Source organism: Ptychodera flava, chromosome 19, assembly GCF_041260155.1.
Source record: "Ptychodera flava strain L36383 chromosome 19, AS_Pfla_20210202, whole genome shotgun sequence".
Taxonomy (NCBI): domain Eukaryota; kingdom Metazoa; phylum Hemichordata; class Enteropneusta; family Ptychoderidae; genus Ptychodera; species Ptychodera flava.
In genome coordinates, this window is record NC_091946.1 from 29,573,677 (window position 1) to 29,599,159 (window position 25,483).

At 40.5% G+C, this 25,483-nt stretch overlaps 1 protein-coding gene across 2 annotated transcripts; it reads right to left on the bottom strand.

Annotated features, from left to right (window-relative positions):
- Nucleotides 1–4,602: 4,602 nt before the first annotated feature.
- On the bottom strand, nucleotides 4,603–25,393 carry LOC139119207 (scavenger receptor class B member 1-like). 2 transcript variants are annotated; one of them, XM_070682891.1, is made up of 12 exons: nucleotides 25,030–25,393; nucleotides 16,373–16,530; nucleotides 15,683–15,824; nucleotides 14,928–15,131; nucleotides 14,096–14,237; nucleotides 12,806–12,875; nucleotides 12,264–12,436; nucleotides 11,363–11,481; nucleotides 10,605–10,678; nucleotides 10,140–10,191; nucleotides 9,344–9,502; nucleotides 4,603–7,275 (listed from the first exon to the last, which is right to left on the bottom strand). In XM_070682891.1, exons 1-12 carry the CDS (start codon nucleotides 25,147–25,149, stop codon nucleotides 7,204–7,206), a joined length of 1,485 nt encoding a protein of 494 aa, XP_070538992.1. In that variant the 5' UTR covers nucleotides 25,150–25,393; the 3' UTR covers nucleotides 4,603–7,203. The 2 variants fall into 2 exon arrangements, with proteins under 2 accessions (XP_070538992.1, XP_070538993.1); XM_070682892.1 differs by lacking the exon at nucleotides 25,030–25,393 and adding an exon at nucleotides 19,950–20,163.
- Between the last annotated feature and the right edge of the window lie 90 nt (nucleotides 25,394–25,483).

Genomic DNA, 25,483 nt, shown 5'->3' on the forward strand with positions numbered 1-25,483 from the left:
GGTCATCATAATTTTGGAATCCAAGAAGGGGGGGGGTCATCACTTTTTCACTGGTAGGAAAGGGGGGTCACCACATTTTCAAAACATAATACCTACAATAAAGTCCACTTTATGCCATGGCCATGATTGACCTCTTTACCGGCGGGCCGCCTTCGGCGGCCCAATACAATAAATATACTTTATGTATTACCCATGACCCTCTTAGCAGGCAGACGCCTTTGGCGGCCCACTCCAATTAGGTTTACTTCATGCAATGGCCATGATCGACCCTCTTTACCGGCGGGCCGCCTGCGGCGGCCCACTACAATAAATTGACTTTATTGTAATACCCCATGACCATCTTAACGGCCGGACGCCTTCAGCGGCCCTGTTCAGTAAAGTTTACTTCATGCAATGGCCATGATCGACCCTCTTTTTACCAGTGGGCCACCTTTGGTTGCCAACTAGAATAAAGTTGACTTTACGTAATGGCCCATGACCCTCTTAACCGGAGGGCTGCCTTTGGCGAACCACTCCAATAAGTTTACTTTATACAATGTCCATGGACATAAGTTGTCTACGGAAATGAAGTTAAAAATTGCCTTACAGTCGTCCTAATTAACAGACGTTTGCATGGATGTGGCTGAGAAGTTTGTACACTGGCATCTCTGCTACACGAATAAAGTGCGCCGCGTACCGGAGTTCAAATCCAACCGTGTGGGTAAATTTGACATATGGGTTTTGGTTATTTTTCAGGGGGGGGGGGGTCATCAAATTTTTTCGTCTGACAAAGGGGGGGGTCATCATTTTTTCGCGAAAAATGCAGGGGGGTCATCATTTTTTTGAACACCGGCGACAAGATTTTGCCGGCCCCCCCGGCCGTAAAAACTGAACGGTCCCTAACTGTTGCGTTGTTTTTAGTGCCCACGGACGAAGTCCTGGGGGAGTTTATAGGTTTGGTCATGTCAGTCCGTCCGTCCGTCCGTTCACGCAGATATCTCAGACATGCCCTGGTCAATTTCTTTCAAACTTTGCACAAGAATAGTACCCACCCCATACAGATGCACGTCGATTTGTTTCAGAATGCGATCGAATTTGGCCATGTTAGAGGACTTTTTAGTTTACACCTCCATAGACTCCCATGTATAAGGCAGTTCTCCATAGACTCCCGTGTATAAGGCCAAGAAAAATAAAAATTTAGTTTCTCATCGTATTCATATTGCCTAAAGGATGCATTGACACAGTTTTTTGTCCCCACGGATAAAGTCCAGGGGGCTTATAGATTGGTCATATCCGTCCGTGAGTCCATCAGTGAGTCCATCGGACATTTTGACAAAATATCATGTGACCTTGGTGACCTTTGACCTCAAATATACATTATTGTCCATAACTCAGTAACCACAAGTGCTAAACCTTTCATATTTGGTATGATGGGACACCTTATGACGCCACATATTGTACCTCATTAATTATGCGCATATCTTATTTTGAGCGAGCCAATAGAGCTAGAGGTCTCATTTTTGGTATATAGGAATAACTTAGCAATACAATTATTATGACAAAATGTGACGCGACCTCAATGACCTTTGACCTAAAATATATATTTGTCTTCAACTCAGTAACCACAAGTGCTACATCCTTCATATTTAGTATGATAAGACACCTTATGACACCACATATTGTACCTCATTAATTATGCGCATATCTAATTTTGAGCGAGCCAATAGAGCTAGAGGTCTGATTTTTGGTATATAGGAATAACTTAGCAATACAATTATTTTGACAAAATGTCACATGACCTCAATGACCTTTGACCTCAAATATATATATTTGTCCACAACTCAGTAACTACAAGTGCTACACCCTTCATATTTGGTATGATGGGACACCTTATGACACCACATATTGTACCTCATTAATTATGCGCATATCTCATTCTGAGCAAGCCAATAGAGCTGGATGTCCGATTTTTGGTGTATAGGGATAACTATAGGGTAGAAATCTAAATATGCCCATCTAAATATTAGACATCTACCATCGAGAACAAAAGAAATTTGCTGTAATTTGAATATTTAAGGAGTTTAAGCAATTTCCACTATAAATAAAGAACCCCTGCCTCAAACTCCACAAAGTTGCTAGACATATTTTGCCGTGTCATCATGCCATTGCTTCGTTTAATAACCAGTCAATCAAATGCCTAATTGACAGGAGGAAATTCAAGACCATATTTGAATAGTAGTATCTATTGTCCTCAAATTACTCTATCACGGCCCAAGTACTCATTGCCTTCAGCAATACTGCCTTGTTATATTTGCAAGTATGTTTGCAATACAGGATATCCCTTCAAAGAGGAAAAGTGCAGATGTACAATGTGTCGTTACACCAGTACACATAAAGCGATTAGATCTCAAAAGCTACACGGTTGAAAAGTTTCCGGATTTTCAAAAGTGAAAGCTTTTTGGCCAGTCGGATATATTACATGGTACAGTACAAAGCCTGAATGCGTAAAGAATGGAAACCTGTTCACACGTGGTTAGACTGAAAGATCCCTCGCTTGAGGGCGCTCTCTACGCTCCCGCTTTATAGTACGTTGTGTACCACTGAGGATTCTCGTTATAGGAAGATTCTTGTGACGACGTTGGTAAATCCATCTTAATCGACAGCAGTGGGCCAGTGTAGAGTAGTTGTATAATTTATCTTCCTCCACAAGGAAGTACCGGATTATGCCCGTGCGCACCCGCCTGAAGACCACAAGGATATATGGGCCGTAAATAATACAATACAATTGTTGACTCTTTCATAAACGATTCTGGCTTCTTCTCTTTGAGGGAAGATGGCCACCATCAAATCCAAAGAAGGGAATACAAAAAATTAGAGCAACCGATTTAGAGAAAAAATGCTGAAGTGTCGAAACCCACGTTAAAAGACGAATCACAAAAATGTAATCTTTACAGATGACCAAGGCAAATCAATGTCAAATCACTATGAAGGCGCGACTTTGCACAATGTTTACATATCGGACATTTACTTTCTAGTATAGAAATTTGACGTGGTTCCCAACTATTTCTGTGAATTAGAAACAAAATACACAACAATCATAAATGGCTTAATCATGTCATGGTCATGGATATCGATGTTGGTGACAAATTTCACCTTTTAACCCATCATGTCAAGGCACTTCAGCAATTTTGGATCTGACGCTTCGCTTCTCAATCATTTTGGTAGCACAGGAAGCTCTTACACAATATGATCAGGAACTATTTCATTCACGAGGCTTCTGCATGCAGTTCCTTTTGAAAATAGAAGGGAATACCAAGTTTACAAATATAGTATAAATAAATTTTGCGTTTACTAGAATATAATTTGTTTGTTATTATATTGTATAATCACGACTGAACTGGACCGTTCAGAGACAGAACACGTTCGCTTCCGCGGCTAAGATTGTTTTACTGCCCCCCCCCCCCCGTTTGTTCCTCTCTCTCTCTCGCTCTCTGCCTATCTTTCTTTTCCTCTTCTCTTCTTTCCCCCTTCGCACAGGACCCCTACGGGCTGGCGCTATTCAGCCAACACGAACTTCAACTTTGTTGCCCGTGGGCTTAGAAAATAATATTACATTTGCAGTTGCTCAATCTCTGTGCGAATGCCTTTAAAAGGACAAAGTCAGCCATTTTTTATGAATTTTGTTTGATACGAGATACTACTTATATTGTTTGACATGTTGAAAGATACTGCATGAATGGGTGGCCATATGCAAATTTGCATATTTCTTCATAATTTGAACAAATCTGAAATAGATCATCCATAGGGACCTATGTACCAAATATCAAAGCTATCTGACTGGTAGTTTTGAAGATTTTCAAAGATTTTTTTTTACCAAAAACGACAAAAATTGCCTTAAAAATACAAATATGCAAATTTCACCACGATTTGAACAAGTCTAACTGGTCACCCTAAGTAAACTATATATCAAATTTCAAAGCAATCGGACAAGCGGTTTCAGAGAAGAAGATTTTTTTACCAAAAACAGCAAAAATTGCCCCAAATACAAATATGCAAATTTTTCCATGATTTGAACAAACTTAAGTGAGGTCACCCCAAGTGAACTGCATATAAAATTTCAAAGCAATCAGACCTGCGGTTTCAGAGGAGAAGGCAATTGACAGACGACGGACGACGACGGACGCCGACGGAAAATCAGCCTATTTGATAAGCTCCGCGTCGCTGACAGCGGAGCTAAAAAGCATATGTGAAATGTTATCTTCTCCCCGAGGAAGTAAGTTGGGACCGTCATCTAATGTTTTCATTTGGCTGGGTATCCCCGAACAGAGATTTTGAAAAGAAAGGTCACGATTTTCATAACCAGGGTCGGAAATAAGTCTGTTGACTAACGCGTAGATCCAGTGGCATGATTGGCTGAAGTACGTTCTGAATACTAATTTGTGTAGGTATTTATGCAAATGACAACTCCTAATATGGTTGATCGATTAGACTGTTTTGAAGCAGCACTTACTAGGATTTATTGAATTTCTAAAATTTGTCAAGTACGCGCAAGGTCTTTTTCAGTCTTGCCCTTTATTTGAAAGTAGGTTAATTTGTCAATGAACTTACGAATCTGAACAAAAGTTCAATTTTATGAAAAGTCACCTGCTTGATGACAACCATACTTTTTTATTTTTGATACATCAAAATTAGTCGTACATTTTATCAATGAAATTAAATTTCTAGAGATATCATGGATAAAGAGATTTTTTCAAAAAAATTTAACTTTGTAAAAAAAAAATAACATTTTAAGCTACTTTCGCAAGACGGTGAGAGAGAAAGAGTTGTCTGTTTACACAATCAAATAGCCTAGGATTGAAACTAAACTGTACATTGGATCATATCATGATCTAAATTGACTTATGTGTGTCATTATATTTATACATTGTTCTTACGTCAACTTTGAACTAGATCTGTTCAGTCTGTGTAATGGCTCCGGACGTGAAAAAAAAATCATGATAAAATAGCAATTGGCAGCCATATTGGGCTGATTTGCCACAAACTGACATACAGCTGTGCACCACAGTGCACTGTCCTTGTACCGCGTTTGAATGAAACTGGTTAAGGTACATGGGTAATGAATCTGGATGGGTTTAAAAATCTTAACGAAATACTTCTACTAGAAAAGCTTGTGGATGGATGCACGCAAGGAAATGGCTACAACCATGCAAGTCTCCTGGACTTTGTCCATGGTACTTATAACAACAAATATAAATAAACTTGCATAAAGACTACTCCTCTAAGTACAAAAATTCAGGTATACATCATATTAAATATCTAGCTATTGTACATACATGCCGTTTGATATGATACTTGACCATCATAGGGGAGAGCCATTTGATTTCAGGGGGGATGGGTGTGGCAGCAAAATCTTATTTCCGTCACTGTGATAGCAACTTTATTCTATTGTCAGTCCTGCATCAAATGCATGTGTTAAATGATACGGTTTTGAAGACTTGGCAAGGGAAATGGACAATTATATTCGACTACGCTTTGTCTCTCCATAGGGCAAAACATCCAACGAATTGACAAAATGCTCTGTGATTCGCCCATTTCCCCTCAACAGAAGACTGAGACAAAGGGATTGTGATCAAAACAGAAAAATTAATATAAAAATGTTATTACCTGGGAATTTATCATAATTTGGCAATATACTTTGAACATGCATGATATGAAATAATTTGGATGTGACGTGAGACGAATATTCACGCGCCTTGGAGCGTGTTGTGGCTCAGTCCCGTGAGGCAGTCGGAAAGGCTTCGTTATAGCGCCCTCACTACTAAAAATTGGGAAACCCGCAGACTGCAGGCTGTCGAACATCCAGCAACACCCCTATTTCAATATGGGCTTGCAAAGGCGGAACTTTGAAGAGTTCTCGATGAAATACATGTCAGTTGCACACTAAAGCTCTGCTCATGTGCAGCTGGCTCGGAAGGTTATATCTGATTGGTTGAATTTCACTATTCACAGCAACTGAAGATGTATAATTCAATGATAAGGGAAAGCCAAGTCATCAATGTGTGAGTACGAAGACGGCAGTCTTTACGATTGATGGCGAAATAGTTTCAATAGTCTAAATCAATATAATCATTTTTATGTCTACGACAAAGCAAGAAGTATACTATAGACTGGACATAAAAATATGTACAGCGGTTTTGACCCCATCCCTTCGCCTTATGTAGACTTAGTGTCGAGAAAATGTTGATGACTTCTTCCATGGAGAAGAGTTGGAAGCCCGGGAGGGAGGTCACAAAGCAAATTCTCTAAAAAAAAATCCGTTAGGTTGGGATAAAAATCGATATTTTCGCCCAGATACTGGCGTCAAAACACTTTTTCAGCAAATTAATGAGTCAAAATTGTGCTGTACACCGAGACACAACGGGCCACAAGGCTACATTACATCAACATTTTCTCGACACAAAGTCTACATTAGGCGAAGAGATGGGGTCAAAACCGCTGTACATATTTGTGTATCCAATCCTATGGCGGTGCAATTACGGCTTTGTGAGGTAGAGTTGTTTACACAATGTTGATCGGTATCGTGTTCACAAGGCGTGGCTGCGTTTCTAGTTCTCCAGATGGTGGTCTGAGACGATCTTCCTCTGGACGGTCAACTTTTGAAATACAACCTTCACAGTATTTACAAAATAACTTTACTTAGCTTACTGTTGAAGGCAGTTTTTAAATTAAAACATACGTTCATAAGGTAGAATGCGCCTCGCAGCTTCTCGAATTTTCACAATTCTTTCCTGATCTACCATTTGTGGGCACTCATTTTAGAGCTCGGGAAGAAAAAAAATCTTTATCTTATCTTATCGAAAATAATTTTCCCATAGAGTTAACACAGGCAAGGCGGCCATTTTGAATTTTAAATATCAGTAAATGTTAAGTAATTCGTCGCTCTGGTACCAAACTTTGCACGGTGACCTTTGACTTTTATTCTTGACTTGGTACGAGAATGGTTGAAAGATTCATTGAGGAAATTTTCACTATCGAGACGCATACTACCTTAATTAAAATGAACATTTTGCAACAGTTAATGAACAGTTAAGTTACATGAGCAGTTGCTATCAATGTTATTGCAAGCCAGTCAACTCCCATCATAATTTCCATGGGAATATTCACGATACTGACACTTGTAAATGAAAGGTTTTTATAAGTTTTTGGCAGCATTTTTCAAAAGCTTCAACCAAGGAGTGGTTTCTTCTCAGGGTCGCCATCTTCACTTTGTATATTCTTTTTTACCACTTCAGGATTCTGTACGAATAAAACAAAATTTGATTAAAAGTAGACCCTAATCACATTTCTGGATGAAGTCGTGAAACTTTTGTGTCATGACCCGCTTTCAAAAAAGTGTCACTTTGTACAAGAACTTCGTAAACTCGAACCCTTTGTAAAATGAAGAAAATTAAATTTTGTTTGTTATTGCTTCGTCTACATGGCATTCTGTGTATTCTACGGATCTGCTGTTCCGTGTAAAGTTTGAAGTTTCCCCGAGACCTTGTCGCGAGCGCCCCCAAGTGTCATCAGGTATCAGTATCGGCGACGGCAGTCACGTTTCGCTGCCAATCATCAGCGGTTACACAATCATGGCAAGGCCAGGCCAGTCGATGAACCCTCCTATCTTGTGGTGACGTCATATACTTTCAAATAAATAGGCAAGGCTATTGTTGTATAAATCGATAATCTAGTGAAGATGAAGGACTGTGAAGATAATCACTATAATCCCTGCGTCTGGTTCCCTGACCCATTTCCCCGGTAGAGGGCGTGGGAATATGGGGTCAGGTACCGGGTAGCCATCTTGAACAGAATTTTGTTCAAGATGGCGGAGGTTAGTCACCTGACAGAACATGCTACAACAAATATGGCTTCTGCCATGAAAACGCCGGTCAACATTCGACTGGATCAGAATTATGTTCGAACACTGGTATCCGAACCAAAAACATTGGGACACGAGACGGGAAACAAAAACTGAAAGGATTAATCCAGAAGTACGGGGAAATAGAGATGATTGAAGGCTGGCTGTGATATCGCAGCAGTACTTGTTGCGTGTATCGAACGCGCTAGGGTCATTGAGGTCATCGCCGACTCTGGCGTGACCCCAATGACCCGAGCACGTTCGATACACGCAACAAGTACTGCTGCGATATCACAGCTAATTGAAAGCAAACTTTGTTGGAACTGTGAACGACGATTGATTTCGATGGATAGAATGGTGTCCGAATTTCGTGAAAATGCCAGGCATCATGTCGACGTTCTAAAAGTATTAAGAGGTGTGCTAAATCACAGTGGCTAAATCATGGAGGTAGAAAGTCTTTCTTTCTAACTCCACGGCTTTGTGGTACAAACAAGAAGTTGGTGTCAAGTGAGCCTGAAAGTGCGAAACCAAAAAGATGAGAAAAAGTTACAAGTGTTACTTTCATCCAATCACAGCTTGTTTTATTTTAACCCAATAGCGTCCATGTTTACATTAGCCGGTACCTGACCCCATATTTCCCCACGCCCTCTACCGGGGAAATGGGTCAGGGAACCAGACTATATAATCCCTGCGATTGCTCCATTGTACAGATGTGATATGGTTGGTGTCACGGGATGTAATCTGATACGCCGACCTAGTTTCGGGCATTAGAGTTTGTAGGAATACTCGATTGTTCAGGGGAGAACATTTGATTTCTGGGAGGTTTGGGGGAGGAAATTGGTAAAGCATCATTTTTCCCGTCAATGTGAATGCTATATTCCTCGTTGTTTAATAGTCTATTTTAAAATGTCCTAAGCTCTAATTATTTTTCCCCTTCATCCGCTGACAATTTTCCCCAAAAGTCCCCAAACCCCACCCCGAAGTCAAATGGTTCTTTTTTCACAGTACACGCCAATAAGTTATTAGGCCAGAAAAATAGACTGTGCTGTTCCGATAACATGGCTTTCAAAAATAGGGCAGGTGACGTCGGCAGGATTTTTTCCGAAACATTTAAATATCCATTTTTCAGGGGTTCAGGGCGGTCAAACACTGGCCACAACATTTCCCGAAAAATGTATCATACAAATAAAAATGAAAAAAAACAAACCAACATAAAAGACATCCTCGTTCAAGCAATATCAAATGCCGAGTAACGAACGCGTGTTTTTACGGGGTTTTCCTTTCTTTCTTTTTTTTACTTTCGTGTTCACGAAGCTCTAAATGTTCAGGGTCGGCAGGTAACTTGGTAGGTCGGGTTATCGGAACAGCACAATAATTTTTTGTTCGGCCTTATATTGTGCGGTATTATATGTGGGCTGTACAACCAATTGAACTTTAAATCATCCCCCCAGAAAGAGGTCTACCTACCTTTAATTTTGTCTGTCGTTTGACAAGAATCACCACAAGAACGATGATTAGTATTCCAGCCACGGCAAACAAGACAAATTTCATGTAAAAAGATATTATATTCGGAAGAATAAAACCATTCTTGTATTTGCGAACGATATCGTCCGTTACTTGCACCCTCTGAAATGAAAAACGTACATCGTTAGGTTTGTCCTCGGTGTGATCGTGAATTTTCTGCACAAGGAATCTAAGGTCTTGCATACTTTTCTTCGATAGCCAGATTGTTATTATTGTAAAACTATATTGGAGTACACGAGGTGACGTGTCAGGCAGCTGGTTTTTATATTTATCAGGACAAGACACCCCTAAACGCCACTGGGTTCTCAATTAGAGGGGCCTTGCCAGGGGGTGTCGGTCCCTACCATGGTCGTATGGAACGTCTTATAATGCAGATGTCAAGAGTTCAAACATATTTCACATCATAGCTTTCAGTGTACACAAAGTCTAAAAGTCTAATTTCAAAAGGGAGCTTGGCAGTCACGGTATTCCGGTCAAACGCGTGCCGTGAGTTTTTCAATGAACTGTCTAGGTCTCTGACCTATTTTGCTTCTACCGCTTGACATGCTTCGCAACACAAAGCGCGCCAGCAGAGACAGTGGTGCCTTTGATGCCGCTAAGCTTTACTATGAGAACTGACCTAAAAACTGCCTATGAAGTGTAAAAAATGCAAAAGACAACTGCAGGGAGCAAGAACTGATACAAATACACTGAAACTCGGCAAGTAAGTCCGTTAACTCGCCGTCCGTCGTCCACTCACCTCTTCGAACCATAGTACTGGAAAATGGTTACTCTGTACATTGCCTGTCTCACTGTGAATAAACAGACAAAAAGGAAAAATCGCAAAATTACTGCACTTATCTACACAGGGCTATACTGGGGGAGGCGCTCCTGAATCACTATTGTATGTTTTAATGGCAATGTTAGTATTTTAATTTCTGCATGTTTCTTGCATAAACGTTCTCGCACGATTCGGAGCACAATTTTCAACCACCATCAAGTTTCACTCTACAAATTCAGTTCGCAGAACCAGATGCTCCAATAGCTGTTGTCGAAAACCAAACACAGGTTTGGTACAAACCGCATAAATACACCATACGGCCTTTACAGTCATTGACAAGCAATAACAGTTCACCATATGGGTGTGGCTTGCATGTCTGCCCGGGTCTCCTTTGCGAATATGCATTTACATGTTGAGACCCAGAGGTTATGATAACCCACTTACTGAATATTGGGATTTTTTTCAACGTAAATGTTCAGTTGTAAACGTTCGGCAAACCGCCAGGGCAGACCCATTTTCTGAAAAGCAATCGGAACGTGACACGCGTTACAATTGATTCAATGAGTTCATGTTGGCCGACTTTTTATGACAACGTTCTGTCGATGGCATAAACATTTCTTTCAGCAAATATTGAACTATCCAATGTCGGTGAGAACACAACCATTTTTCAACAATACGAGACTTTTCCGGATATTGTCTATTAATAACAGTGCAATGGTCTCGGCTCCTGCCTCCATGGTCAAAGCTTACGCAATATACAAGAAACAATAATTAAATCAGTGATCTCGCGATGCAATAACATTTATTGACAATCTGTTTGAATTTGACGAGAGTTAAAATATCGATGTGGGCTTCTAGCTGGGTGGCCGCAGTGAATTACAGACAATCGTCCTTAATGAGGTCTTAATGAGGTCTTGTGACCGTCCCTGTTATCGAATTTAGCTCCATACTAGCTGGAAAAAGCAGCCCAGGAACTTGCTCACAACAATAATATCGAAACAGCGGTAGAAAACGCCGCGCTGCAAGGGGCGAATACGAAAACAATGTTTCACGGTCAACCCGCTGTCAATTTACTGTACCGGTATCCCGCACCTGAACAGTTTTTTACCTTGGATGTACGAGTTACAATTTTGTTTTCTTCCTCAAAATAAATAGATTAAACTGATTTCACAAATCGGAATGAAAAACTCCGTGCCACTCACCGGCTCCATATCAAGGAAATTTTCGTGCAATTCTTTACTCGGACTAAGTCCGCCGATAGCTTCTGCTAACATTGGATCTCCATTGTAAAAATGTGGATTCGATACAGACATTGGAGCGCCTGTCAAACGAGAAAGAGAAAACAGGCCATCTTACGGATGACAGAGCGATAATAAAGAAATCTATTTGCGAAATAAAACTCACTTCACGTGTTACGGGGACGATGCCAGCTGCGTATGAGAAAATTAAGTTTTTCAGTGGCAAGCTACGCTGCAGTGCAAATTGTTGCCTTGGTGAAGCAAAAGTATTGTGAATGCAAACGAAAACAGAATCTTCAGATGCTTCGTCACGTAAGAGTCTGTTCTCGGCAAACTCTGGATCTAACCGTTATCGTAACATACTTTGATATTAAATAGAAACAAAATGTTGATTCCGAGAGCGACTGTTGAACCTGCACTTCGTCACAGATCCGAGATTTGAAAGAGAAAAGGTTTGGGCTGAAAACTTGGGCAACCGACGAAAGCCACTGTAATTTCAGCACAACGAAAAATCGTTCAACGTCCTTTCAGTGACTAAACTGAACCCCGTTATTTGTAGAAAACAGTTTAACGTGTCAAAATGCCTTGTTTAATTTGAAGACCCAACTTGCATTAGTGTAACATTCGGTGTACTGTCGAAAACTCAATTCTGTGGCTGGTGCGCACTTTGATTCATTTGTTGACTATAATAATATGGCATTGTACACAATCTGTACTTCAATACACCTTAGAAGATATAGAAATGTATGGGGTTTACTAAATAAAATAACAAAACTACTATCAAAAGTGACTACATCCCTCTGATCAAAATTACGCTTACGCCATTACAAAAACTATTTGTAACTATTTGTTTGAAATTTCTCACCTCCACGACATGCTCCAACACTGAGCAGACCCGATGGAAGACATTCAGGTTTACAAAATCCCTCGTTTGGCGGGTAATCTGTACCATTTTCATATGCATACTTTGTAAGAGGGAAATGTAACAACGTGACGCCCTCATACGTCGTATCCTCCTCATACTCGTATGGCATTGACCTGCAAGCGGTTGGCAAGACTGTGATTACTCAAGATGACGACAGTCAAAACTATTTCGTGGAAGTGCGTTATCAATGGTGAACTTGACATTGCCAATGAATAAATCTTCGCTGCGTCGTGACGCAAAGCAGTTGGTAAGATCGGCCATGGATAAGAAGACAATTCAAATACATTTCTGGTAGTTACCAAAACTAATGTATAATTAACTGTGTTGTCTTTTCGTGTTTCGTCTGTACGCAGCACTGTCAATAATCCTTCCCGTGTCTTTGAACTTGAAGCCTTTCCAACTGTAACTGACTCGTGACAAATATGAAGATATGAAGAAACTCGGCCTAAAGATGGCAAATTGATGTCTAAAGTATACAATACCTGCACATGTCTGGCGTGAATATGTACAGAACTTCACTTTTATTGACGTAAGGGTGATACATTGAACCGTCTGAAAAGTAGAAAAAATCTCAGTCATATAGGTAATGCAATGAAAATGTTGTCCAGCTGATTATTATCGTCGGATAAGCAGTGTCTGGCTAGGTTAGCGTTATAGTCTCTCTCTAACCAACGAGGCAGGTCACGGCTCGTGTGCATGAATACAGCTCTATTTAATGGGAGATTGTGAGTGATATATCGACGCAACTAAAACATTGATACAATGCGCACAATTGACAAGTGCGGCCATAACGATATTAAGCCACGTTGTATGACGGAATTTGGTGATAATCTCAACATAAAATTGATAGGCTTTCGGCAAAGGGCTTCGGCAATATTCATCGTTTTCAATAATGGTGGTGATGGCCTAGAATAGTCCAAGAAGTGTCCCCTTGACAACAGCCAATGATGCAATCGGGTACGAGGGAAACGGCTTGTAATATCGACGTGAAGACGATTTCCTGTTAACTAACGTATTTCCTGGCTGCTCAAATGTACCCCACACACCTCAGTTACACTGATGATGGTCGAAAGATTTATTGACGAAAATTTGAGCAAAAGTTTGAGTCTTTCACTCTCGAGGTGCATACCACATTAAACTATCAACACTCTTTGCATGTGAGTAATCTCCGCTGTCGTTGTTGATAACTGCATGAATTCTTCCCCGGACTAGAATCCCCTTGTCAAAAAATAACATTGGATTTTGTAAACAGAGTGTTAGCAAGGCCAACAACACACCACATGGGGGCAATAACATAACATTCTGATTTCAGAACAAAGACGCTGAAAATATTGTCAACAGTTATAGCTGCTGTCCTTGTAACTTGCGTTCTTATCAGTTGCTTTGCTCAAAGTTTGCAGGGCAGGGAGAGAGTGGCGGCCACGCCATAAAGACATCGCTCCTCAAAATACAACACTGGTTGGTTACAGATTCGGGTCTTCTACAAAATATCCACACGGAATAGAACAGTCATTAGGTCAGTCAGCAATTGCTTGCTTATCTTTTGGTGTTGAATGAAACTGTGACAGACACATTGGCAAATTTCCCTAACATCTAAGATGACGTTATTTTCACGCGGAAATGTTTTCAGGGTCGACAGGATCAAGGCCGGGCTGAAAACGAAAACATGTTTGACGAACGCGTGGTCCTGACCTTCACCTGTGTTTTGACAGCAACGTAACGTCCACATGATCTCATCTGGAGAGGAAAACAGACAATCGATAAACACATACCTGTACCATTGATCATATTTGCTATTTCAGTGTTCCAGTAGTCGAGTTTATAGTTCCCCGCCCACCTATCCACGACGTTTAACTTCGATCTATCGTCTTCGCCTGTGAACACTGTGAATATTCCGACGTTGGAATTGTTGCGCTGAAATGAGTGAAGAATGTGGTTACGACGGGCCTCTGCACCGTAATTTACGCTCGAGAGAAATACATTCATATTATTTCATAATTTACACCTTTAGTCTCAAGATATACTTTGGAAATTCCAGAGTATGCCTATAAAAATGTAAATTGGCGTATACCTGTTCTTTGAATTTTTAAAGGGGCAGTTCTCGATCCCTGGTTCTCGCATTAGCGGTTGTTGACATTGACTGTTTATGAGATTTTAGTCCGTTGTTCTTCCTTGAAAGTTGTGTTCAGTTAGTCAATTTGCTCAGAGATAACGCTGATAAAAACCCTGCCCCTTTAAGCGCACTGCCATCATGATGACTTTAGGTACTGTATGGTTGAACCATATGCGCTAGATTGCCGCGAGAGGAAACGACGAATTTCTCTGATAGGAAAAAAGGTCATTGCACTGGCGTTTGATATGTTCGTATACAAAAGGAGAATCCATAAGCTGGGCTGGCAAATGTCTTCACAATCTGCATCGTACAACTCATTACCGCATTTTCCAAGCAAGTATTAGTAAAACGATCACGTCACTGTTAGCCTTCGCTGAAAATCTAAAATCTACTAACGTAAAATTATTCCTAAAAATATCCGCAAATATCATCATACTCTGGGCATATCTGAATAAGGGCATCCCTAGGAATGCAAGCAAAAGCACACTCACCCCCATTAAAAACCCAAAGTGGTCACTGGGGATTAGTTTCTTGCCTGCCAACGGCTGTAACTTTTTAAAGAGCGGTTCAGGGTAGCCCCATATGAGATCTTTTACTGACAATTCCATGAAGAGCTTTTCCTTGGTATCCTTTATTAATCCTTCCATCAACCTCTGTAGAAATCCAGGGAGGCTTTCCATCATGTGTATCATAGTCTGAAACGAAACGAAGCTAGGGGGTCACATGACGTTATCATGATGATCAAACGAACGAGATATGAGCCCCTGTTATAGTTTAGACATGTACCGCTTCGTGTGACAATATCATTAATAACGAACGCCAAATAAAAACTGCGTTTCTGATGACTTTAAAACTACTGCATAAATTTGCCAAATTTTGATGTTTTTTTATGTGTCACAAAATAGTCAATAAAAAGTTCCCGGCCGACTTCCCCCAGGTCATGTTATGACGATGACGGAAGCACACGTATGTTTTATTTTGACCTGCGAAAGTTTCGGTTATGCTAGTATTTTGAGTTCTGCTTAAATTAATGATACAGGTTTTGGTAGAAGAGCAGAGTTCAATTTGTTAATGAAGAACACATCAGAATATTTGTAAATTCGTGCTATAAAATGACTGAAGTGGAAACTCAGAAGAACTGTAAAATACGAAAGTAAAAACCGAGCGGTAGGATTTTTGCCGAGTTCTGTTTTTTTTTTCAAATAAAATGCGTTGTTATTCAGAGGAGATCGAAAATGTATCTCACCATAAGTGGAAGATTTACTGATGTAAAGGTGTCATTCTCATCGCCAACTGACATACTCCTGTTAAATATGTAAATCTGGGGTTCCACGTAGGACACCGTGAAGTTGTCATTCCAAGTGATGTTCTCTTTCGGCATGTGTGTTCTGTGAGCGAAGCAAATTTCATTATAACCAAAGTAAAAAAACTAGGTGCTTTTGTACATTGTCTGCCAATGAACATTCACCGGACGTACGTGGAGGCGACATTTACCTCATCTGCTCCCTGAATGCAACGCAAGTGTGCGTGTTGTCTCCCCCCCCCCCAATATTCTTCTGTGTGCCAATGAATGACTATATGTACTAAAATATAATTCATGTTCTAACCAGTAAAGCGCTTTGAATTCTTTGTTCTTTTTATAAATACAAATTGTAAATTGACCATTTTCGCTTTCACAAGTACGGAGGACCTAGTAATGAATTTCTTGCATATTTTATCGTTAAACTACTATACATATGACCTTACAGACCAAATATGAAGTCAACATGACAACATAGTGGTGCAAAATATGATCTAAATGACAGAATAAAACCTTGAAACACGTGATATCTTTTTATGATAACTGCGATATCGCTGCGTGTTCCGATAAGCGGTAACGGAAACGACCCAGACCGAGGTTATGAAAAGCTCTCTGCTCGACCGGTGCTATCGTTACCTGTACGTGTAGGGACCAATTTGTCGGACGACAGGCTTTGCTCCTTGCAAAATCTCATCTTTGTTCTGCACGTCGAAAAAATAAAATTTTTGGTGCATCTGAATGGGAGGATCCACCCAGCCAGCGTACATCTGTGAATCTGGATTTATGACCATTAACTGTAAGCAAAATATAAAAAGAAACTATAATCGGTACACTGGAATTATACCGCGCCAACAGCTTACCAAGTGAAAGCGTGCTCATTTCGATTGTAGATTTGTTACTCGCACTAGTAGCTGGTGTCTGCGTAATATTCCGGCAAATTGTGTCGCCTTGCTAACGGGGGATATTTTGAGATCAGTATATTGCACATTTGCAGCTTTTGGGGCTTTAAAGCTGCAATGGTCTGACCACATATTAGTACCCAGTCATCGACGACCGATCCCATATCAACATTTTCATGTTCAATGATGTAAATTAAGTATTTCATTATGATGCAACAGCCACTTGTAAAGAAAAGTGAATCGTTTACCATTTTGGTGATCAGTGTGATCTTGCTTGATGTACTATCCTAATGATTTGACCGACTTATGCCCTACACCAGATGACGATTCTGGTTATGCATGCAAACAGCACAAAAGATTAATATAAGCTTTCACAATAGGACTTGCGGGTACACTTTCATCGATTTATCACCATCAGTATATGTCAATGGTGGCAACAGCTTGAGAACGGCTTTTGCAGCGACTGCCACCAAGCTATAGCAATACTCATAGCCTCATGCATATCTGAAGATATTGAACGTAGTTCAGACGCGGGCCCACACTTTGACACTCATAGCTAGACTCGAAAATACCGCGATACACCGTGCCGCGTCGTTGAATCTCTCCGCTGTCTATGGTTTACGCCACACATTCACACAGACATAACACTATGCAATTCCTGTTATTGCTCTTTGAGTATCACAATGCACCTTGGGAACAGATATTCAAGCTGAGTCACATTTTTGCCACTCTGTTGTGATCTACCGCTTGTTGGGGCTTATTTTGAAGCTCTTGAACAGGTAAAGTTTTCAAAGTCTTAATTATTTGAAAATAGAAAAATTAATTTTTCGTCATAGTGTTGACCACGCCCCCTCCCCGGTGTATTAACACTGGGATTGCAGCCATTTTATATTTTAAATATCGGTGTTAGGTTATTCGTTTCTCTTTATCAAACTTTGTACTGTGATCACTGATTGTTATTCTTGCTTTGATGAGAAAATTGTTGAAAATTTCCTTACGGTAAATTTGAGAAGTTTATGACTTTTAATTTCGAAGCACGTTCTACTTTAAGGGGTAAACACATCACAATTCATATTTTTGTATATCTGTTGGTGCAGTTTGCACCAAAAAAAGGTTGAACATAACCAGCAATTTATTTTTCCTTGTCTGTTGAGTAAAGCAATTGGTCGAGTTGTTAACCTGTATTCGTCAAAATATGGATCCAAAGTCTTTGAACTCGAATGTTAACCCATTGGCCTCGTACTCTTGGAAAGGAAATCAAACGAAGATGACTATCAAAACCAAAAGTTTGGGCAACTGGTCTCAGTGCCAAAAATACGAACTCAGCGAAAGGTAAAATACGAACTCAGCGAAAGGTTAAAAACAAACAAATAAAAAGTTTTATTTCTTAAAATAGCCTTTCACAACAAATATTTCTAACATTGAAAAAAACGAGCACAAGCGTAGGTTTACAATAAGTGCAAACACGGAAAGATTAGACTTGCTCTGTGGGCACATTAAGTAATATCAAACCAGAATAAATTGAAGGACTAAACTTCAGATGACTGTTGCACTAACTAGTAGGCTGTTGCGCAGACAGTGGGGTGAACGCCTCGGCCCAAAGTAACTCAGCTGCGGAGAAACGCCAGGCAACTTGAGTGCCAGTCTAGGAAACTCTAAGCGTCCACAACTCCGATCAGGGATTTGGCAGGTTTTTTTTATCACAAACACTTGATCACACGCAAATGGAGTCAACAGTTGACTATTTCAGAAACGATTCTGGCTTCTCCTCTTTGAGGAAGATGGCCACCATCAAATCCAAAGATGTGAATGCAACCGATTTAGAGAAAAAAAATGCTGGTGTCGAAACCCACGTCAAAAGACGAATCAAAAATCTGTAATCTTTACAGATGACCATGGCAAACCAATCATGTCAAATCAATATGAAGATGCGACTTTGCACAATGTTTACTTATCGGTCATTTACTTTCTATATCAATTTTTGAATCCAACATATTTCTATTATACATAACATCTATATATTGGGTCTAATATCGACACTTGACGATACTAGAATGACCAGTCCGGGTTTTCCAATATTGGCGACGCTATACCATAGCGTTTTCCCTATCATTAGCACATCAGCGGCCAGCGCGCCATCAGTAAAATTGTATTTCCTTGCAACCTCCACATGCGTCCATGGTTACGTACGCCACAGTGTGTTGAACTCTACCTGGCTATAAACTCCCCCGCTGCACCATTCACATAACTTTTCCGTGTATTATCGTAGATCCGTGTCAAAAATATTGTCATTTGTGAAAGTTGGGTTTTGCCAAAACACTTGACGTTGCACATTTCAATGGGAATACGGACGTCGTTCGTGAAATAACAATTATTCGCGCCGTATTCTGTCATAATCTCGAACAGTTGTGTGGCCACTCTGTCAAAATTTTTAAAATCGCGTACCATTTTAGTCTGCGTCGGACAACCACAACTTGGATATCATTTTAAAGCTCTGACATCGCTCTTACTTCTAGCAAAATACCATAAGCGTATCTACACAAATAACCTTGAAAACAGTATTTCTAATAGAGATGACGAATATCTACAAAATGATTCTCGGTACTTAAGAGAAATCCATTATTAACTGGCGGTAGAAATGAATCGTAAATATCTCGAAAATACATGAAAATTAAGATTTTACTGTAGTACAGAACTTGTTTCAGACTACCGAAAAAAATACCATTATTTTGAAACCCAACAAAGTGTTCAATGAAGGCTTGCGTCATAGTATTATGCTGGTAGCTTCTATGTAATTCAAGGCATTTGAATCACACGCTAAACCTGACATGAGTAATAATTAAAATTTGGGAAAGGAAATCTTAACGCCAGTTGTTGAGAACTCTCCGGCGTTTTGCTTGTTTTGGTATAAAAACGGCCGGCGCCGGCGCGGAGGGATCCTCGACGAGCGCCAGGGGGTGCGTTATTACTTCATCATGAACAAAGATACTATATAGGTGCGGTAGTGATTTCCAACGTCTTTGAAAGCATCCCACCTGAGGTATATAGCGCTCACTATGTGACTGGCCGAAAGGATTTCGACATCCTCGTCCTGCAGGACGGACACGTGGCGCATTTAGGTACATATCATACGCTACGAGTTTTACGGCACGGTTACTTGCCTATATCTTAATTCTTTCAATTTTAAAAGGACAATCTTAGGTTACTACAACTTGAGCTGTAATTGTTGCTGTGTAACGGTAATATTTGTTACCATAATAGAGATTTCAGCCTGAAATTACGTTTCCCATCTCTTTGATAGTTTTGCTACTCACTTCATGTACTGCGCTGCTATCGATGGCCGAAGTTATATGCGGAAGCAATGCAGAGGCAGCCAGACACACCAACGCCGTAGCGCCGAGAAGAGCAAGTTTCCAACTGGCAATCATGGTGCAAGTCAACTACAATTGAAGTTATGGGGTTGTAAACTGCTAGAAACCGTCACTCAGTTCAACATTAGCAGAATAAGATGCGGGGAAAGGCACAGCTCGTACTCAGGCTACCGAGATGGCGACTCAAGAATTCTCGCCGATTCACTACACCACAGTGTGTGGAGGGACTGTGACTACGCCTTTGCATGCAACAGTGACAAAACACGTGTACATGCAAATCAAACCATTAACACCTGTACCATCAATGTCTAGCAAGCATTTATTATGTCTATCTCTGCATATGTATGCCATTCATTTGTGTATACTAGTACTCTGTCAGGTATCGATAATAGTTGGACACTCATCTCTCCTTCACTCTCTCTTTCTCTCTCATCCATCGTCCGGTCCACACAGCTTGATTACATTGTAGTGACAAATGAAACCCCTCTTCCCCCCCCTCTCTCTCTCTCTCTCTCCTCTCTCTCTATCTCTCTCTCTCTCTCTCTCTCTCTCTCTCTCTCTCTCTCTCTGTAGGTGTTTATATATAAAACATAAAACTTCACATGCATATACACATAACATACATGCATACGGTTACGAGGGACAGTTTGGATGGCAATTTCTGCTAAAATCTTTTACAAATTTGACATTGGCCCGATAAGAACAATGACGGAGAGGTATAGACTTGATTAAAGTCTGTGATTTGTGAATGTTTGAGTCGAGTGAACGCGATGATTTGTGTTCTGTTTTTACATGAAACGTCTGAGTGGGGTGAATGCGATGAGTGGAGTGAGTGGGGAATCACAAACTAACACTACTGCGCAGACTCAAGGGTAACGCCTTCGATCGCTGGGAAAACCGTTACCAAGGCTGCCAAATTTCAAATAAGTTTGTATGAAATAGGAGAGACGCAAGAGAAGCTGTTGCAAATGATTTTTTTTAATTCATGGACTTGAACCAAGTCTACGAGAGGTAAAGAAATCGTCGGTTTCTTCTGCGCGCCATTAACCTACATTGTCGCCAAATGGCTTCTTGACTGTCATCACTAGATTCTTAGGCACGGACCATTAGATCTTGGGAGGGGGGTGGTCAAAAACAGAAAAAAAAATTTCAGAGCAGAAAGTTAGGAAAAAAAAAATCTTCAAACTAGTTTGTAAAATAAAAAAAAAATAAATAAGAAGACAAAAGCGTAAAAAAAATCTGCAAAAGTCTTTAAAATTTTGAATTTTTTTTAGATTTTACGGACAGTAAGCAACTTTCTGTATTTTAATACATTCTCCCGGCACATTTTTAATTTTAATTTATACATTTAGAGTGACTGTATCCCTTATACTGGAAGTTGTGATTATCTTATCTTTTCAGGACTTTTGTATTCTGATCACTTGAAAATTATGAAATTATAGAGCCTGTTTTCTACTTGTTTCCTGCATACAAACCAAGCAGGTACACTAGGTAAAACATCAAAACTATGGTATGGTTGTCAAGACAGAAAGTTGCATTTGCCTTTTAAGATCAGGTAAACAGATGCAGGCCACATCAGTTTCATTTTTTTCACAGCATTTTATTGCAATGATGAATGCAAGAATGGGTGAACAAGTAGAAACACGTCAATAATGATAAAACAATATATCAAGTCATTTTGTATTATTTTGCTTTTAAAAAGGCATTTTCTCAAAAAACAGCCTCAAAAACAACAGCAACACATGTTTTAACATTCAACAATACACTACGTAGAATGCCATCTATCCAACAAATCCCAACACAAAAACACACAAAAGGGTTGAACTTTGAAAGTTTCTCGATAGCAAATACTGAATAAATCTGCATGAATAATCGTTTTTGTGTAGCAAATTTCAAGAAATTGGACAAGCCCTTTCAGAGAATACAGATTTTTTGACCATGAATGGCATAATTGCCCTAAAAAGACAAATGTTGAAATTTCAACACATCTATACACATCCAATCAATTTGGACATGCTGCTACAGAGAAATAGATGTTTTGATCAAAAAGGGCAACAATTGCTCTAAAAACACAAATATGCAAATTTAACTATATTATTTAGCTTATTTTAGCTTCTCAGCTTGTCAAAATCAATTGTAAATCATGAGATATGCATGATGTTTGGTGGGGTGAATGTAGGCATTTCACCACGCAGTAGAAAGGGAAGCCAGGAAACCAAAATAGTCAATTTTCAAAACTATAGGAAGCTACTGAGGAGCAAGAAGACCATGTTTCAGAGGAAGATGTGTAATCCGAAAAAATGCTCCCAAAGTGCCACCAAATAACACCATTTTTATCTCTATTTTTCAGAAGCTCCAACAGCAGGAGGGGGACACCCCCCTCCTGACCTCCCCCCGCAAAAATACTCCCCAAGTGCCACCAAATAACACCATTTTAATCTCTATTTTTCAAAAGCTCCAACAGCAGGAGGGAGACACCCCCTCCTGACCACCCCCTGCAAAAATACTCCCCAAGTGCCACCAAATAACACCATTTTAATCTCTATTTTTCAAAAGCTCCAACGGCAGGAGGGGGACACCCCCTCCTGACCTCCCCCGCAAAAATACTTCCCAAGTGCCACCAAATAACACCATTTTAATCTATATTTTTCAAAAGCTCCAACAGCAGCAGGGGGACACCCCTCCCCTCCTGACCACCCCCCGCAAGCATACTCCCCAAGTGCCACCAAATAACACCATTTTAATCTCTATTTTTCAAAAGCTCCAACAGCAGGAGGGGGACACCCCCTCCTCACCTCCCCCGCAAAAATACTCCCCAAGTGCCACCAAATAACACCATTGTAATCTCTATTTTTCAAAAGCTCCAACAGCAGCAGGGGGAAACCCCTCTCCTGACCTCCCCCCCCCCCGGGACCGCTTGCGTGGCCGCTTGTGGTGCTTGGCACCACATCTTTGCCCTCTTTATCTTCAGACAGCGACGAACTAAAAAAAAATTATAAATCTGAAAATTTACTCTGAAAAAAAAAATTTGCACAGCTAATCTCAATTTGAAAAAAAAAATTCAGAAATTTACAATAGTAAAAAAAAAATTTTCACAATTTCATTGTGACCCCCCCCCCTCCCAAGGTCTAATGGTCCATCCCTTAAGAGAAAAAACAAACTGGGAAAAACAAACAATAACTGTTGTATTGCTCTGCGGTAATGTAATTATTGCATGTATTGGGTTCCTATTGCCTCATTCGAACTGTAGTGTTATGTATTTTATTTTGCGAAATGGATTGTTGCCGTCTTACCTTTAATTCTAACCTGTATGGAATAACGCATATTTTCAAGTCAATCTGATTTCCATGCAAAGTCAGAGACGGTGACAAAGCGTATCACCTCATACTGATAAAAACGCCATGCATTATTTGTTCTCCATGCCGTAAATGTAACTGCTCAACCTTCGGCGGTGAACTTTGTCTTATGATCAAAAAATGGAGATTGATTTAATCAGATATGTCTGGGTCTATGTCGAACTCTCTCAGTTGCATACGACGTGGAATAATTAAGAAATTTTGCAAAATACGCTATTCGCGCGCGCCGCGTGCTCAAAGCGACATCGACATGACCTGTAGAGCTTGTGACAAGGCGATAGAAAGGTCAGTGTTTATGTGCTCGACCTTGATTATGTTTATGGACTAGCGGGAAGTCAATATGCCTTTTTCTAAGCAACGTCGATTCAAGGTCTCGCTGCGACTGCGACAATCAGACAAGGCAGTTGCCATGAAGTGTACCGCCATTGTTGTTGGAATGAAGCAATGGCTGGCTTTACTTGCAACCCCACAGTTCGAACTCCTATGAACTCGAAATTATTACATGAAGAGATATCATTATGTGATAAAGAGAAATTGAAGTCGAACAAATTAAAGAGCAAGGGATCATAGCCAAGCCGGCGGAACAACAGCAAACGTCGCATGACCTCCATGCTTGGGACGTTTTGTATTGATTCAGGTCTCGGGACTTCACAATAGGGTTCTTAATGCGTGGCAAGACATGTGAAACAGTGACTGTGTCTCGCTAGCAGTACCCCCATACAACTAAGTATGTATACGGTTACCTGTAGGCCTCAAAAGCAACGCCGAGACGCAAAACTGAAACCGTTCGTCTGGCTAGCTTTGAGCCTTTGTGAAAGTTGACTACGCCCACTGGCGAAATTACAGCACCTTCTTTTATATTTACACATTCGCAATGGTAAGGGAAAGTGGCCGATCATAGTTCGTGTTATGGGTTAGTTCCTCGTATCTAATCGATACATTATGGAGAGAACTAGAAGTGACAAATGTCGAGGCCAGACTTTGAACGTAAGCGACAAACTAGCCTTGGCGACGAAAATACTAGTTTTGATATCAGTGGTGGTATTTCACTTCAGTAGGCCTAGTTGTCCAGAGTGGGATTTTTACCTCGACCACATACATACTATACAAACAGTACAGTACAGGGCTGTCCGCAAATGATTTTATTGCTCTTTTATTGATATGCAAAATAAAATAATTTAACCCAAATCTAGATTTCATTATTGGAAATTAAGCATGCTAACACGACGAAAATAACTCCGTAGGCGACTGTCATTCTCACGGTGAACACTAGAAAAGACATTCTAACGGTGGAGACTCACGGCTGAGACTACACGCTGCAACAACAGCTACACATAACTCACGACATTTGTACTAAATTTTAGCAACGGCGAGGCCCGCGCCTCATGTCGCGCGTGTGCAGCTATATTTAGTGACATTGACAAACCTGTAACCGTTACATGTCTAGCCCAATACCATGCACCACATGTGTGCCGCGCTAGTGTAAACAAGCACTTATTATAATTGTGCTACCAGGCAGTGAAACGAACCAGGGAGGTATTCTCCACGCCATATAAATCGTTGCAATCGGACGACATGCATGAGTGAAATTGACCAGCAACAAACAATAAATAACACTGCTGCCAGCGCGAAAGTTCTTTTTGACGAAGACGTGACAGAATACTCACTTTGTTCACTACACTCTTATCGATAGCTGCTATAAGGAACGGCAACATCACCGCACTACCAACACACAGGATCGATGCAGTGCCGATGAACCACACTTTCCAACCGCCCGGTATCGCCATCGTCGACGTATAAACTGATACAGAGTTGCTCGTCGCGTCGTGTCTGTGCGCGCTGTTTCGATTACACAGTGAGGTTTACACCCTCTCAAAGGGTCACCTGAAAACGGTGGCAGCGTAGCACATCGGGGTCACCAGGTTCATTATTATATTATTCTAATAAGCTTCGCCATAACCGCAAATGCCTATCATGCAATCGTATGACCTTTCGTAGACAGTTGAGCTGCACACTACATTGACTCGACCTCGCCTGAATTGTTTACTTTACGTAACAAGGTATTTCGAGAGCGCCCTCTGTAAATATCAAATACCTACTTTTGTTTTTAGTTAGTGCATG

Excerpts from the sequence above, each read along its gene's own strand:
- LOC139119207 (XM_070682891.1), bottom strand. The coding sequence starts at position 25,149 with ATGGCGATACCGGGCGGTTGGAAAGTGTGGTTCATCGGCACTGCATCG. Across the intron at positions 15,132-15,682 it reads CAGTAAATCTTCCACTTATG|ACTATGATACACATGATGGA; the intron begins GTGAGATACATT and ends GTTTCGTTTCAG. Across the intron at positions 9,503-10,139 it reads CAGTACTATGGTTCGAAGAG|AGGGTGCAAGTAACGGACGA; the intron begins GTGAGTGGACGA and ends TTTTCATTTCAG.